This window comes from Denticeps clupeoides, chromosome 8 (genome assembly GCF_900700375.1).
Source record: "Denticeps clupeoides chromosome 8, fDenClu1.1, whole genome shotgun sequence".
Classification (NCBI taxonomy): domain Eukaryota; kingdom Metazoa; phylum Chordata; class Actinopteri; order Clupeiformes; family Denticipitidae; genus Denticeps; species Denticeps clupeoides.
This window is the reverse complement of record NC_041714.1, coordinates 225,684-241,458: the sequence shown is the minus strand read 5'-3', so window position 1 is coordinate 241,458 and position 15,775 is coordinate 225,684. Positions and strand designations below refer to the sequence as shown.

Genomic DNA, 15,775 nt, shown 5'->3' with positions numbered 1-15,775 from the left:
AATACTAATGGGCAAATACACAATATTGATTTAGGGACACATGTACAGTATGTACTACTGTCAGTTCTCTGGTAGACTAATGTATTTGGGAACGCACCCTGTTACATCGACGAAATAGTTAGTCTATTAGTCTTGTCTTTAATCCGGGTAGAGGTTATAGTTCACGACGCTAGTGACATACCGGATACATCACGTGTGTAATGGTCTTGAGTTGTAAGTTTTTGAAAAATAAGTTAGTGTCGGGGCTTGGTTATTGTGCATAGCTATAGTTGTATATTCTTGTCGGTGTATGTTGGAAATTGCAGCGTGATTAAATAAACGGGCAAATTCAGTTGCCTAAATTTTCCTACTGTTCAGCTGACAAAGTCTTCTTGTTCATTGTTTACGAAAGATTTGAATAATGCAGAAACCCAGGGCGTAGGGCGATCGAACGTCTAATGATTCTTAAACGTGGCGCTGTTGTGGATAAAATGAGAGGACTCCCGGATAAATATTCTGACTGCCTTTTGCGGCTGCGCGGCGCCAAACTTTGGTGTGGTTCTATGAAACATTTCTTAGAAATGTGATACGTAATAACATCGACTACATAAGGTGTATAACTCATTAATAAACAGAATACTGCAAGTAACTAGTTTTCTAAAAAAGCATGCTTCACCATGTGTGCCGCCATTGTTGTGTGACGTCACAACGGCTCCTCCATGAATTGGGTGGATGTGGATTTTGGTCTGTGGTAGATATTAGTCCACGCTGATGGTTTAAACACGTGTGTCAAAATAAGTTGAGAAATGAATTTCATCTTTGTTTTATTTAATTAGATCTTTCCCCCTTCTTACAGATTTGATAGGATGGCTGCCATTTATTCAGGCATCCATCTTAAGTTAAAGAGTTCCCACACACCTTGGCCTGACAAACTGAAGCTTGCCAGGTTTGCATGGTTCTCACCACAGTGCATTGTTCCTAATAAGGAACAGGTAAGGTAATATGTACAACAGAAGGTTTTGATTCCTTTGTTTTTTGCCCTTGCCAGAACAGTCTGTTTTTTTTTCACTCTCTTGTGCTGCAGGTACTTTTGGACTGGATCACTAATGTCCTCAGATGCTTTTATACTAAGAAGATTGATCTTCAACAGGATGTGGTAGAGGGACTCTGGGTCTACTTAGATGACATACTTCATAGCAGAAAGCTGCAGAATATGTTGAGCCAATGCAAAATGATCATTCTGCGTGTAACTGTTGCACAGGTATGTCCAGTTCCATTTATTATTCTCTGCATAATTACATTTTATTTCAGTACACTTTCAGCATTTGCATCACCGTTTGGATGGAAATTGTAACGTCCGTTTTTTGATTCTAAAAATGGGGAAAATCCATTTTCTATGGCTGCATGCCAGCTAAAATTTGGGTTCTTAATATTAACAACCTTAGATGTTAGAATTTTTTTATGAACTTCTCTGTACACACACATCCACACAACGTCCTTGCAGTAATAACATAATATTTAATATTGGCCTACTTTGTGATGTCATTGTTAAACACGGTGCCACAATAAAAAGTGTCCTCTGCTTTTAATCAATCATCCTTGGTGAGCAGTGGGCAGTTGCACACAGTGAAATTTGTCCTCTGCATTTATCCCATCACCCTGGGGTGATGGGATAAATGCTAATAACAGGAATGTGTTAATAACAGGAATGTGTTTTTCCTTTTTATCTAGATCATTAATGAAAGGATTTTGGAATATAAGGCAGGCCCAACCTCTGCATCTATTTCCGTTGTTTTGAGCTGTCTCCATGCCATCTTGTCCTCCCCTGTCCTCTCTATAACATATACCTCAAAATATGAGCTGCTGGTTGAGCTACTTGCCCGAATGAGCAATTTGATTTGCTCCAGGCTCAGCCAGCAGAGCTTCAGAGACACTCAGGGGACTAAAGCAGTTGAGGTTCTGCTCCTTACATTGACCACTTACCTGACCATCCAAAGACAACAGGCCAACATGAACCGGGTTTTTACACAGGTCACTTCTCACCTCCTGCAGCCCTTGCTTGTGCTGAGGAACTTGCTTCTGGTGCATACATCAGAGGTCGACAGCAGCATGCAAGTATGGCAGCAAATGGGCAAGGATATACGAGGAAAGGTGGACAGCATCCTTCAGTCAGCCCTCTTTTTTCCAGACCATCTGCAGTCCTACAAGGAAGAGCTTCTGCTGTCTAGCGAGGAGCCAGGTACCAAAAGGGGACCAACGGGCAAGGGTCTGCTCTCACCCGTCAGCACACTGCTGACAAAACTCTGCGCCCAGGGCTACCACGAGCCATCTCTACTCTACGCCATGAGATCAGCGGCTCTTCCTTTACTTCTCAAATTTTCACTTGATGCTTTCTGCAAAAGTGGGCAGAACAAGCTTGTCTGCTTCAAGCTAATGACAAAGTTTGTGTGTGCTCTGGACGTAATCAGTGAATTGACAGTAAGAAAGACGTTCGATGCAGAAAACTGGAGCCTGGCATTGCTGGCACTGGAAAACATGTTAAACCATTGCCTGAGTGTGGAGATCTATAACGTTGCAGCTGACAAGATTAATCATGGCGAGATGCAGTTCAAATTCTACCGAAGAATTGCTCAGTTTCTGTTCAATAACGTCCAAACCACCATTCCAGCATGGTACCGATGCCTGAAGTCCTTGCTGGCACTCAACCACATGGTCTTGGAGCCAGATCTTGATGAATTGCTCTCTTCGGTGTGGGTGGACACTGAAAGTGCAGAGACTCGTGTTCGCAAAACTCGTGACATGCTCATCTGCACCCTCCTATCAACCTACAGCAAGTTGCGTCAGCTCCCCAGGCTCTTTGAGGAGCTGCTGTCTGTCATCTGCCGTCCAGCAGCTGATGAGCTGAGGCAGCCGCTACTGTCTGAAGCGATTGGCAAGACATTGAGCCTCTGCTTATTAGACAGCCCCCCGAGTCAGAGCCTTCAGATTGGTCGGATGATCTTCTTGAAGATTCAGGGAGACGTGCTTCTAGATGCAGAGCAGCAGGACACGGATGCAAGTCTGAAACTGTTCTCGCTGTCTGTTCTCCTGCACTCTGTCTTCTTTAGCCTGAAATCCCTGGATAACACCACACCAGGACCAATTGTTAGGCAAACACAGACATTAATGGTGGAACTGCTCGGGCTTGTGAAATCTATGCTTGTGTGGCTTGAAGGAGCCCAAACCTCAGACAGCCTCTGTTACCAAAAGATACAGGAATCAAGCTTTCTCCTCACCTATGTTTGGATTGAAGTTGACTCTCTTTTTCAAAATCAGTGCATTAAATATACCTTAGCCACTACCAGCAGTGGAGACTTGGGAGATGAGGGTATCAGTCTTCTCAATGAAGTATTTTCAAAGGTTGAACATCAAAATGTTGGCCCTCTGGGACAGTTTTTACAGAAACTCCTTGCTGTACTTAGGATAAAGAAATTCCAACTGAGGAAAGACAGCCTAGAAGACATCCAGAAGTATGCCCGGTTCATTGCTGATGGAGAAAAGCCTTCACCCCACCAGTGCCAGCAGCTCTGGGACCTTCAGATTGTTAGCATTGACAGAGACAGCTATCCAGCAGCTCACTGGTTTCTAGTGACAACCAACTTAGCTGTAATTGCACCGTATCTTCCACGAGAATGCTTGTGTCATGTGGCTGAGCAACTCTTGCAGTCCCTGATTGAGAAGCATGTGAAGAGCAGTGAGAAGAAGCAAGCGCTCTCTGTCAGCCTCATCTCTGAGGATTTGCTGGGCAGTGCGGTTTTAACTGAATTTTCTCCGCTCTTCTCTGCAGTGGTGACTGGCATCTTTCCACATTTTATGGCTGTACTGAGCACCTGTCAGGTTGAATCCATGTGTCCGTCATTCCTGAAGCACAGAGATTCGTTTGCAGGAAGAGTTGAGGACGGGGGAGCATCAGTTGTGTCCGGTGCTTCATCTGCACTGAAGAGACTGGAGTCAGTTGCACAAGAGGTCATAGCTTCAGTCCATGCTGGATTCACCATAGATCTTGGTTTGATGCAGGTGGAGAGGCTTTTGGACCTGCTTCAAGTCACTAGTGTCTTAAATGCTGAAGCGATGCACTCTGAAGATTATTCTGAGCTATTCTTGATCATTTTCTGGATTGGTGCCTCTTTTCAGCTGTGTGATGATGTGGATTCCTCGCTATACATGACTCTGCTTAAAGAGATATTTTGCTTTATGGCTTCCTTTGTCTCAGGCCGAAATGCACTGGCCATGCTGAAAATTGTGCATGGAAGTAGTTTGCTAGAATGTACCATGGCCTTCCTCTTTCAGAGCTGTGTCAAGGGCCGCTTTCAAAGCGCTGACAGTAGTGCCTGGTCATCTTTACTCTATGCAGTTCAGAGCTTCATCCATCGCACAACTGAGCTTATTATTAAGAGAAAGAGCAGAGTTTGCATCAACATAGAGAAGTTCACCATATTTGTAATGGAGAGCAAAGCAGCAGTTGCTGCTGGGAAACAAAAGAAAACGGACTTGTTTTCTGTCCAGCTTTTACTGACGTCTTTACACACACTGTGTTCTGTAATGACTTCCAGTTTTGGGCTTAACAAACAGCTAGATGTGACCTTCACGAGGCTGTTACAGAGGATCCTCAGTGTGATGGGACCTGCTGTGCAAACCAGTCTGAGAAACCAGAATGGCAGTGTGCTGGGTCAGTCCTTCACTGTGGACATCTTAGCTGCAATGGTGAGGAGTGAGCTGGCATGCCACCAGGCCGCAGAGTATCCAAAAGGGGACATTCAAGTGTTTTTACTACACATGGAACTGTACAGAAGCTGCAGCCAGCAGATTCTTAAGGAAATGTGCTCCTCTCCACGTCCAGTCGACTTCCTGCTTTCATCTCTCAACTTCCTCTCAGATTACTACTGTGCTCTTCTGGGAGCCAAGGATTTGAAAAGTGAAGAGCTGTGTCTAGACATTTTTATGAAAGTCCACAGGCTGCTCTCAGGTATTGCACTGCACAATTGGCTAACTTTTAACTGAAATGTATACAAAATTTTCATTAAAACATGTCACAATTGTTGGTACCCTTGGAAATGAATGTAAAATGGATCTGACGCATGTTTTGAGTTTAAATTGGACATTGTTCATTTGAATGTAGTGGATGTTGTTAAATGTAATGGGGTACATTTTTTGGTTTGAGGAACACCAACAAAGTGTGAACAGGCTTAAAGACTTACTTTAAAGAAACCTTTTAGAAATCCCATCAGATTCCTACATGGTATTTGTTTTCTCTATCTCAGCATCCTGGCTGTCTCTTGGAGAGTTGGGTCTGCTAGAGGGTTCTGTGAAGAAGTTAATTGATCAGCTGGTGCTGCAGAGTTCCCCAGAGCACTTCCATGTTCTTCTGCTGATGCTGAGGAGCAGCCTTGTGTCCCCTGCGGTCCTGGAGGACAACCACAGGGTGAAATATTTTCATGATTTCCGCTATCAGTATTTTTCAAAATATTTTAAAAGGAGCACTACAAGACATTGTAGTGCATGTAAAATTTTTTTCTAATTATGATGACCAAATTGTTTTATTGTTTTGGCCCAAAATGCTGAATGATACCAACAGGCTCAGACAGAGTATATTGAAATTCAAGCATTTAAATTGGCAGCAGAAAGAATGTTCATATTAATAAATGTTGTTACCCTAATATGACACAACGAAATCTCACATTATGCAAACAGTACAATCTGAATTGACGCCCTTATCCAGAGTGACTTACAATCAGTAGTTACAGGGACAGTCATCCTGGAGCAACTTAGGGTTAAGTGTCTTGCTCAGGGACACAATGGTAGCAAGGTCTTCTGGTTCACGGGCGAGTGTGTTACCTGAGTGTACCACCCCTACACCCCCAACTACAACCTCTTGTACAAGTGTACAAAAGTGTATCCAGTATATAAACTGCAATTTCTGCAAGTTCACAATATATCATGAAGCACATTTCAAAATGAGACAAATGTTATAGCTTTGTTGATTTAACTTTCTGAATCAGTGTCTTCACAGTGATCTTGTCACAATATAGATGTGTCTAAAACGTGATACTGTCTTTGTCAGGAGGTCCTCTCAGCTGTCATTATAATGAAATACCTCGCCAGCTCTGTGCTACCAGAAATGTGCTTCAAGGCTTTCTGGTTCATTGCTCCTCAGATAATATCAGCCCTTGTTGTAAGTATTGTCCAGGTTTGTTTTCCAGATATGTCCATTCAAGATTCTAGATTTGTGGATTAATATATTCTCCTCCTGAAATTAGCAGAAGATTTGGTTAGATTATTACTCTTGTATTATAACTCTGTGGGACAACAAATACCAAATGTTTCAAACTAGTCTTGAAACCATGCAATGTTCAATTATGAAATGAAGGCACAACAGAATGTCTTGATGCTAATGTTTGCTCTGGTCTGGGCAACATGGCATAAAATAATCCCACAATAGTTCTCCACAGTAGCTATCATCATGGCTACATTCCCATTACATTCATAATTCAAAGATTTCCACCGGTTTTGATCTTCTGCTGCTAAATTTTCTTCTCGTGTCCCATCTTTCATCCCTTTCCTTTTCTCCTAGTTTGTAGTGATGGAGTCGAGTAAGAGTGCTACTTCAACCTCTGTCCTGACTGTACCGGCTCTCGATGCTGTTACAGTTCTGCTTCGTCAGGGAGAAGGAGTGCTGTCCAACTCACAGCATGTGACCATGGTCTTGGGAGCAGCACAGTTTGTCCCTTTGGAGCACCTGTCCATTGAGGACTACTGTAGAACTTTCAAAGCCATTCATGAAACTTTGTTTTCCATCATCCAATGTCACCCACAGGTAATATCATTGTAGCGGGAAAAAGTAATGCATGGCCAGGGAATACAAAATCCTTGATTGTGCCAATTGTGATGCTAGACAATGTAGTAGTGCATCTACAAAACAGCAGGTCAACATGTCATTTACCTAGGGAATAATGTGATGCACCGTTCAATGTTTATGGGCTACACCTCTTCACGATAACACAATTCCCAGATGCCAGGTTCCTCCACTTGTGCAAAACAGTGAACCTTGCCACGCTACACAAAGGAATATGAGCTCAGGGTGTTGACTTGACCTCCAAATTTCCCAGATCTAATGGAGGCATCGGAGGGATGTCTGAATGACCTGATACAACAGGGGACCTTCATAGGTCCTTGCACATTGTTGTTGTTGTTGATTGTTGTTTTTTTTTCCTACATTGTACTTGAGAGACACCATCTAACGGAATCAAATTCCATGTATGTGCTTGCACTTACTTGGCCAATAAATACGATTCTGATTCTGATTGAGATCAAGATAACTTGACTTTGAAGCATGACCAAAGGTGTATACCTCCTGATCTGACTAAATGGTGCTTTCCAGTACCCATGCTAATGAATGGTTTTTGCTTTTTCTTATATATGAAATTGTATATGAGTGTGTTTTTGAGTGTGTTCTAGTTCAGTCAATTACAACGATTAGAAATGAGAAATGAGACCCCCCCCCCCCCTTCTAGAGAGTGTGTAGATATTCACATGCTTTGTTGAAAGACTTTAACAGACATCCTTGGATATCCTTGAACTGTAGTCTGTTTATGATTTTGTGTTTTCCCATTGTTTCTGTGAAATCATGTCTGAAATTCTCATCTACTTGCTCAGGTAATGTTTGAGGCATCTCCAGCCTTCTTAAATTGTTTCTACCGCCTGGTGACGTCCATCATGCATGAAGGAAGGCAGAAGAATGAGTCGGAGAGCGGTAGGCCCTACTCCTCTTCCTACTTCTGACTCAGACAACAATATATAATACTGTCCAATTATGGAGTAAGGATGTGGATTATAATGCAGTGCTTGGGGAAGATTACATTTGGAAGGTCTGTTTATGCATTAAACAGCTAATTAGCACCATGTGTGGCATGCAATTATGTAATTCCTTGTCTGAGCTGCAAGCCTACCTATAATTACTCCTGCTTTGGTAGATGTTCAGTCAAGTAAATGCTGCATTGCAAGAAATGATTGAAATACTGCTAAATTTGCACCCCTATTCTGGTTGAAGCAGCCACTAAGGTGTTGTCTTTCTGCATGGAAAGAACATAGCATGGACAAACATGGAAGAAAATTTTCTTGTTTTTAACACAATTACAAATGTTATCTGTATTTATAAAATACAGTTCCTTTCCCATGATGGAAAGTTCCCCTCAGACATGAGTCACAGAGTGCATTAACCTTCCTGGGCTGACTAAGATGGAATTATGATGGAGACAGTCATTTTGTTGTTGGGAGTCTTGGGAGATTTGAGTAGACAGTTTGTCATTTTGTTAGTTGAGACTTGGCTTTATAAGTTGTCCCTGCATGAAATCTCGAGTGACAAATAGTGATTACAACTATTTATAATGTAGAACTGCCCAGTTATTGCAATATGGTGCTGTAAGGAGTGATCGAGTGCAATCTCAGTGCATCCTCATTTGGGGAAACTGCATGTCAGTTTCTTTCTTTTTTAAAATTTTATTTAGTTTTTATTGACATTTTGTATCAATTGTTACATATACATCAGTCTTAAGTATTAATCACAAAGTATCAACATGAATGTCTGTTTTCCAGAAATAAAGAACATAACTAAAATAAAATATATAATTTAAAAAACTTGAACACTTAGTTATTATTACCTCAGGTTAAGCAAATCAAAGTCCGGCCTGTGTGGTGTTATATAGTCTATCTATCCATTTCTTCCGACATAAAACAAACAAGTCCTTCTTATATTTCAAATCTGCAGTTAATTTCTCCATCCTGCATATATCCATTGTGATGTCCTTTTTGCCTGCCACTTTGTCCATCCATCAGGCATGAGTAAAAAAAAAAATACTTTGCTTTCCTAGGGCAGGTGGCTCCCAAAAATGTCTTGTATTGCTTTATGCATTTCCTTCCAATAAGTTTTAACAACCTGACAACCCAAAAAAAAAGATTATAATGGTTTGCATTTATATTTCCACAATTTTGCCAACAGGCTGGAGAGCTACCTGGGATTTTTGATAAGGTGTAATAACATATCTTATTAGGTTTTTCCAGCCAAACTCTTTGCAACTCTGCAAGGTGCTATATTTCCATTGATATTCCCAGATTTCCCATTCATCCTCTGACAGCTCTATTTCTCCTTCCCTTTCCAACTTTGCTTTAATGTACAGGGTTGAATGTGCTTTCTTGTTTATAAGCCCTTTATATAAACCTGAAATAATTCCCCTATCTTTTAAACAGATCTAACAGCCGATTACTTGATGCAGATACATACTTTAACTTCTCTCTGAAAAAAGTGTCTCAGCTGCAGGTAGCATATTTCTCTTTAATTTGTTCAAAACTAAGGAGTGTATTATCTTTTATTATCTTGCATAGAGCTGTTACTCCTTTATTTGTCTATTCCTTAAATCTCGCATCTAATTTATTTGGGACAAACTGTGTGTCGTATGCACACCATTTAAGGACTACTATATCCTCTTATAATTTGTATTCTGTTATTACTGTTTTCTATATTTTAAGTGTCAACTTTAACCATGGGTTTTCCGTATTTTTCATGAATTCTTATAGACGATAGTAGACTGCAAGTGCTAGTATGGGGATGGAAATCAGACCCTCTTAAATTTTGTTCCACTGAGCATCGTATGATTGGTTACACCAATATATCATAGGTCTCAATTGTGCTGCCCAGTAATTATCTCTGAGGGAAGGAAGTCCCTATCCCCCTTTTGCTTTGGTCAATTGAAGGGTTTTAAATCGGATTCGAGGTCTCTTATATATCCAGATATATCTGGACAACATTTTGTCCCATTCATTAAATAGTTTTTGATCTATTTCAATCGGTAGGGTTTGAAATAAAGAGTAATTTGGGTAGGATGTTCATTTTAATCTAATCTATTCTTGAACTGAAAATTAAATTCCATCTTTCTATATCCTCTTTAATTTTCTTTTGTATCAGTAAGCAATTATATTGAAATAGTTCTGTGAGATCCTTCGGTATTACAAATATCTAAGATATTCCATTTCCCATGCTAAATCATATTTATTCCAAATTTCATCTGGTGGTCTATAATTGTATTTAAGCAGTTGTGTTTTATTTATGTTAATTTTGTATCCTGATAGTCTGCCAAAATATTCAAACGATTGCATTAATCTGGGTAGGGAATTTGTTGGTTGACCCAGAAAAATCTAAATATCATCCGCGTAGCAGGCCAATTTGTGCTCTTTATTCTGGATATTTATGCATATTATTTCTTTGTTTTGTATTATATAGTGGGTTAACGGTTCTAAATACAATGCAAATAGGAGTGGTGAACATGTACAAACTTGCCTCGTGCCCCTTTCCAATCTAATATTATTAGTTAAGATGCCATTTACCTTAATTCTAGCATTGGGCTTATCATATAATGCTTGTATTGTTTTAATTATGGTCTCGTGCAGGCCAATTTTATGTAAAGCTGGATAAAGAAAACTAATGATGGTTAATCATTTGTAGTGTCCGTCGGATGTTATCTTGCATTTGACACTCTCGAATAAAGCCTGTTTGGTCATTATGTATCAAATTAGGCAAAAATCTCTCTAATCGTCTAGCCACAATAGATGTAAATAGCCTATAGTCTCTATTGAGAACCAATATAGGTCTATATGATCCACATTCTAATTTATCTTTATTTTCTTTTGGAATAGCAGAAATTATTGCTTCCTTCCAACTGGGTGGTGTTTGTGCTTGAGCCCAGTTCAAAGAATTACTGGTATTAGCTCTTCTTTCAACTCATTATACCACTCTGCCGTGTACCCATCTGATCCTGGTGATTTGTTTGATTTGAGTTTACTTATTGCCATTTTTAGCTCCTTTTCAGTTATGTCCTCAATCATTATTTTATTCTGTTCTTCATCTAACACTGGTAGTTCCAGAGAGTCCAAAAAATTATCCATTTCAGTTATGCTGCCTCCTGTCTTTTTATAAAATGTTTCAAAGACTTTTAAAATGTTTGCTTTTTTGGTCACTGGATCTTTGATTTTATGAATTGTGTTCAGTGCTATTTTCTTTTTAAGTTTCCAGACCAAAACTTTAATTGAATTGAATCCGCCTTCATAATATCTTTGTTTAAGGAACATCAAATTTCTCTTGGTTTCATACGTTGTCAAATTATTAATTTTGTTTCTTGTTTTCATGATTTCCTCCAATAGAGGCTGTGTTGTTCGCTCTTTATGTTACGCCTTTAGGGCATCCCACAGAATGGGAGGGGATACATACCTTTTGTCATTCATGTCCAAGTAGAAGTGGATTTCTCTTTTTATCTGTTCTTTAAAGTGAGGATCATTGAGCAGGCTTGAATTTAATTTTAAATCTAAAGATAAATATACTGGCGCATGGACGCACAAATCTATTGTCCCAATTTCACATGTGTTTATTTTATCTTTGTCATTTCGAAACATTAGGAAATAATCTATTCTCATATACATTAAGTGGGGTGAGGAATAATGGATATAATCTCTTTGATTGGGATGCAAATCTCTCCATATATCAATTAACCCAACCTCCTCGAATATTGTGTTAATTTTTTTTTAATCAATAATTTTGTATTCTGGGCTTTCCCCGTGGAAATGTCTAGTTTTGGCTGTAGATGTACATTTAAATCACCCCCACAGATTAGAAGGCCTATTGTCTCTGATGCCATCATATTAACGACTTTCTTAAAGAAGTCAATTCCACTTCCGGGTGGTGCATATATATTTAGTAACGTTATTTGGTTATCCTCGATGATCCTTCTCCTTCGTCCACCTTTATAAGAAAAAGAAAACATGCTTGTAAAACCCATTCTTTTCAATTTCTCATGTTCCTTAAAATCCAGGTGGGTTTCTTGTAAATATACTATTTGTGTTTGTGCTTTTTTCATTTTATTTAGTATCTTATTATGTTTTTTTTGTAGGATTTAACAGGCTGCTTACATTATATGAAGTAATTTTTATCTTGCCATTAGCCATAATCTAATTGTCTGGATGTTTTTGAAGTAGCAAAACCTGGTGCAATCCATACACTCCCTGAACATACATAACCAACCATTATATATAAACACTGGAGCTGTATTGAACAACAGCTGCAAAATGAACATTGAATTGTCTTTGAACAAATACAGAATACAGAAAAAACATGTTGACTTCCAACTGTGGGGTCATCAAAAAGACCCTGGGTAAGCCCCTCTCCTCACCTGTAGGTCTCCCTCACCTGTAGGTATGAGAGGGTGTTCATGCGCTGTTCGGCTGCTGTCCATTCTTTTCACCTGCATGTCAGTTTCATAACATTAACAACATACAATATGCTCGTTGCCTTAAAGTAAGAAAGTATGCATAATTTAATAATGATCTCTGCAAAATATAAAATATCTTTAATAAATCACTATACATAAATATATATATACCTAATACATCACACTCAGATACACACATTTTTTAAACAGCTGTGAACATATTTTGGCTTGTCTGTCTGTAGTGTACTGCATTTATGTTCTCTGACTGTTCGTTGCTCTTCAGGCTCAGAGAAAGATGGAGAGTCTCTTTTGAGTTGTGCTCAGCTGGTGGAGAGGATGTACTCCCACATTGCCACGGCTGCAGAGGACTTCACATTGCTGTCTTCTTTCATGCTTGCACAATATGTGACTGAGCTGCAGAAGGTGAGCTTTTAAAAGGCTATGCTTGATTGTGCAGTTCTACTGTGGTATAATAAAGACCATCTAGACTTTCAGCACCATCATCGTTGTGCGCTAGTCATATTTCTGTGTGTACAGAGTCAAATACAAGTAGTGACTATATCTAGGAATGATGTCACTCTGGTGCATCTTTTTAATATTATTAAACTTTATTCAATATTTTTGGATGGAATATCACATGACCTGCTGCTCCCCAAATGACATTTGGAGTGAACGGAGAGAGCAGTCAATCGACAGTGTTGAATCTGGCTGTAGAAAAGGAGGACGGGAGTGCTTAGTTAATTAGTGTAGGGTGGTAGTAGCCTAGTAGAAGACCCATGTTCAAATCCCATTGTGTCGCTGAGCTAGACACTCAACCCTAAATTGCTCCAGGGGGACTGTCTGGATAAGGGCGTCTGATAAATGCCGTAAATGTAGTGAGCACCCTTAGGCAGTGATGAAAGGTGCCCGGGGAGCATTGTGTTGGGTAGAGGTGTGAACCTTCACTGGTCTCACGATTCGATTACGATTAGCAATGCCTCGATATTGAGGCATCACGATACAACCCATTAATTTTTTTTTTTAACTTGATTTTTTTTTGTTGTCACATTTATGTTTTTTAAACATAAAATTAAATGTAAAGAGTAGGGCGAAGGTGTGCAAATGTGTAAAGTGTGTAGTGAAAAGGGAATTTTGGTACAAATTTCAAGCACCTGGTTCAGACATCCGTGGCATCAGGTGAGCGCGGACTGAACACAAGACTGTTTTTCTGCACATTGTAGAAAATCTAATCTTTCAGACGCTCGCAGTGGGGCTCAGCGCAATAAGTATGCATGTTTTTCTGAAGTTCAGGTAAGGCGACAATGTCGTGTTGGACAGTCAAGAGAAAGATCAGCTTTTCCTCCATTCCTTCGTGTGTGTTTCGAAGTGGTAGAAAGAAAACTCGCCCGCTTTGAGTCTGTTGGTCGTGCGGAAGATACGTCACGGCACAGCACGGCTCCTCTGACGCCATAAAAAAACGGCTGGTTCAGACATCCATGGCTTCAGGTGAGCGCGGACTGAACACAGACCCTCATTCTGCTGATTGGAGGAAATTTTAAAGCCAGTTTCAGATTGAATCCCCTGCACTCGCCGCGGGAAAACTCCCAGTAAGATAAGCGCCGACCCGGCGCTGTAGATATGAATGGCACGGTCACTACCGGCATTACTTTTTAACGATAATTTTTTAAGTGGCGGCAGAAAATTACCAAGCAACGTCATTATGATATGATCGATTATGTTCTGCACTGCATTGATGCAATATAGATGCACCGTCTGCATCGCAATGCATCAATTATACAATTAATTTCAACACCCCTAAAAATAGGAACAACATATAAATCTCAGGCAAAATTCTTAAAAGACACTGCTCTACCACAATGATGTCAATAACATTGATAGGATATAACAATATGAAAATTAATAAGTTAATGTTTGAAGCAGGAAAAAACTTTCATAGTGTTGTCTGATCCAGTAGAACAGTTGAAAAAGTTAGTGCGGATTCTAGTAGAAAACACACAGTGAATCACATTGTATGCTTGTTTACCAAAGGTGACACTCCAGCCTCAGATCAGGACGCGCCTGACCGAGGGAGTCTACAATATCCTGGACTTGTGCGTCGAACAGGACCTGAAGTTCCTGAATGCAGCGCTGCCAGCAGGCGTGCGGGAGGTTTTTACCCAGCTCTACAACAGCTATGTTCACTACCACAAGACCCAGAGGCAAGGAGAAGACAAGTATACTGTTTGATATAGTTTACATCATGTAGGTACAATGTTCCTGGAAGTTGTTAATAAAAGAATGCTAGTCCCCATTTGTCCCCTTTTATTATGATGCGGTTGGGTTTCCCCATTGCTACTGTAAAGTACCAACTCTGCTCGCTTTTTTTTTTGTTTGCCATTAGGTGAATGTTGTTACTTGGAACTTGCCATGTACCATTATTACATCCTGGTTGGAACGTAGGCTTCCACATGTGTTTGTCTCTAGTTTGTCTAATACATTTATTTCTTATATAGCCCAATATATAGTATGTCTCAATGGACTTTGACAGGCCGTACAGTTGACACCCCCCACACTTGACCCTTCTGTACACAAGGGAAAAACTCCACACAAATAAACTCTAGGAGAGAGAGAGGAAAAAAAAGGAAGAAACCTTAGGAAGGAGTGGTACAGAGAGGGTGGTAGTAGCCAAGTGGTTAAGACGCTCGCCTGTGAACCAGAAGACCCAGGTTCAAATCCCACTTACTACCATTGTGTCCCTGAGTAAGACACTTAACCCTAACTTGCTCCAGGGGGACTGTCCCCTGTAACTACTGATTGTAAGTCGCTCTGTATAAGGGCGTCTGATAAATGCCGTAAATGTAAATGGACCCCCTTCCAGGATGGAGTGAGCCTGCAAGTGGTGTCAGGGCAGGGTAGGTGATGATTTATCCAATACGAGAAAAAGTCCTACAGTTGTAGAGGTGGAGAAGCCCAAAGTGTAGTCCAGTGTCATGGTGTACATAACGTGTCCATTATGATGCTACTGGTCCATTTGAAAATCCCTGAAGCTTTAGTTATGGTGGTGCTGTGGTGACTCTCTGGTTCATTTCATGCTAAATCCTCATTTAGCAGTTGTCGGGAACCAGGATTTATCTGCTGGTCTCTTCACTGGCGTCTGCCAGTAGTCTGTCCGGTTGATTCTGTGTCTCTGAGAGAACAAACAGAAGCAGCGGCAGACGGTGGCATTGTGCGACTGAAATATGTGGTTATAGTGGTATATTTACCTATCCCCATGTTAGGCCTCCATATTGTGTGTTTGTTTGTGGTGAATGTCTCTTTGCTTACTTTTATATGGCTTCACTGTAAATAAATGCACCCATGCTGCCCTTACATGATCTCTATTCCCCATTTTGCGAGGTGCGCCTGCTGCTTCAGGGAGCGGCATGAGATTCTCTGACTGGTTGGAGCAGCATCTAATAACCATAATACACAACCAAAAACACAACGCTGAAGAAGCCCCTTATTTGAATAGTCAGTTCAACCTTAAA

The 15,775-nt window shown here is 40.3% G+C and overlaps 1 protein-coding gene across 2 annotated transcripts; it reads left to right on the top strand.

The window, feature by feature from the left end:
* The first annotated feature begins 165 nt into the window (after positions 1-165).
* Positions 166-14,559, top strand: urb2 (URB2 ribosome biogenesis homolog). Of its 2 annotated transcripts, none has more exons than XM_028990142.1 (10): positions 166-213; positions 836-971; positions 1,064-1,240; positions 1,711-4,984; positions 5,280-5,440; positions 6,080-6,190; positions 6,590-6,832; positions 7,672-7,768; positions 12,553-12,692; positions 14,298-14,559. In XM_028990142.1, exons 2-10 carry the CDS (start codon positions 846-848, stop codon positions 14,493-14,495), a joined length of 4,527 nt encoding a protein of 1,508 aa, XP_028845975.1. In that variant the 5' UTR covers positions 166-213; positions 836-845; the 3' UTR covers positions 14,496-14,559. The 2 variants fall into 2 exon arrangements, with proteins under 2 accessions (XP_028845975.1, XP_028845976.1); XM_028990143.1 differs by lacking the exon at positions 14,298-14,559 and adding an exon at positions 13,555-14,276.
* The last annotated feature ends 1,216 nt before the right edge of the window (positions 14,560-15,775 follow it).

Excerpts from the sequence above, each read along its gene's own strand:
- urb2 (XM_028990142.1), top strand. The coding sequence starts at position 846 with ATGGCTGCCATTTATTCAGGCATCCATCTTAAGTTAAAGAGTTCCCAC. Across the intron at positions 5,441-6,079 it reads TCCTGGAGGACAACCACAGG|GAGGTCCTCTCAGCTGTCAT; the intron begins GTGAAATATTTT and ends TGTCTTTGTCAG. Across the intron at positions 6,191-6,589 it reads AGATAATATCAGCCCTTGTT|TTTGTAGTGATGGAGTCGAG; the intron begins GTAAGTATTGTC and ends CTTTTCTCCTAG.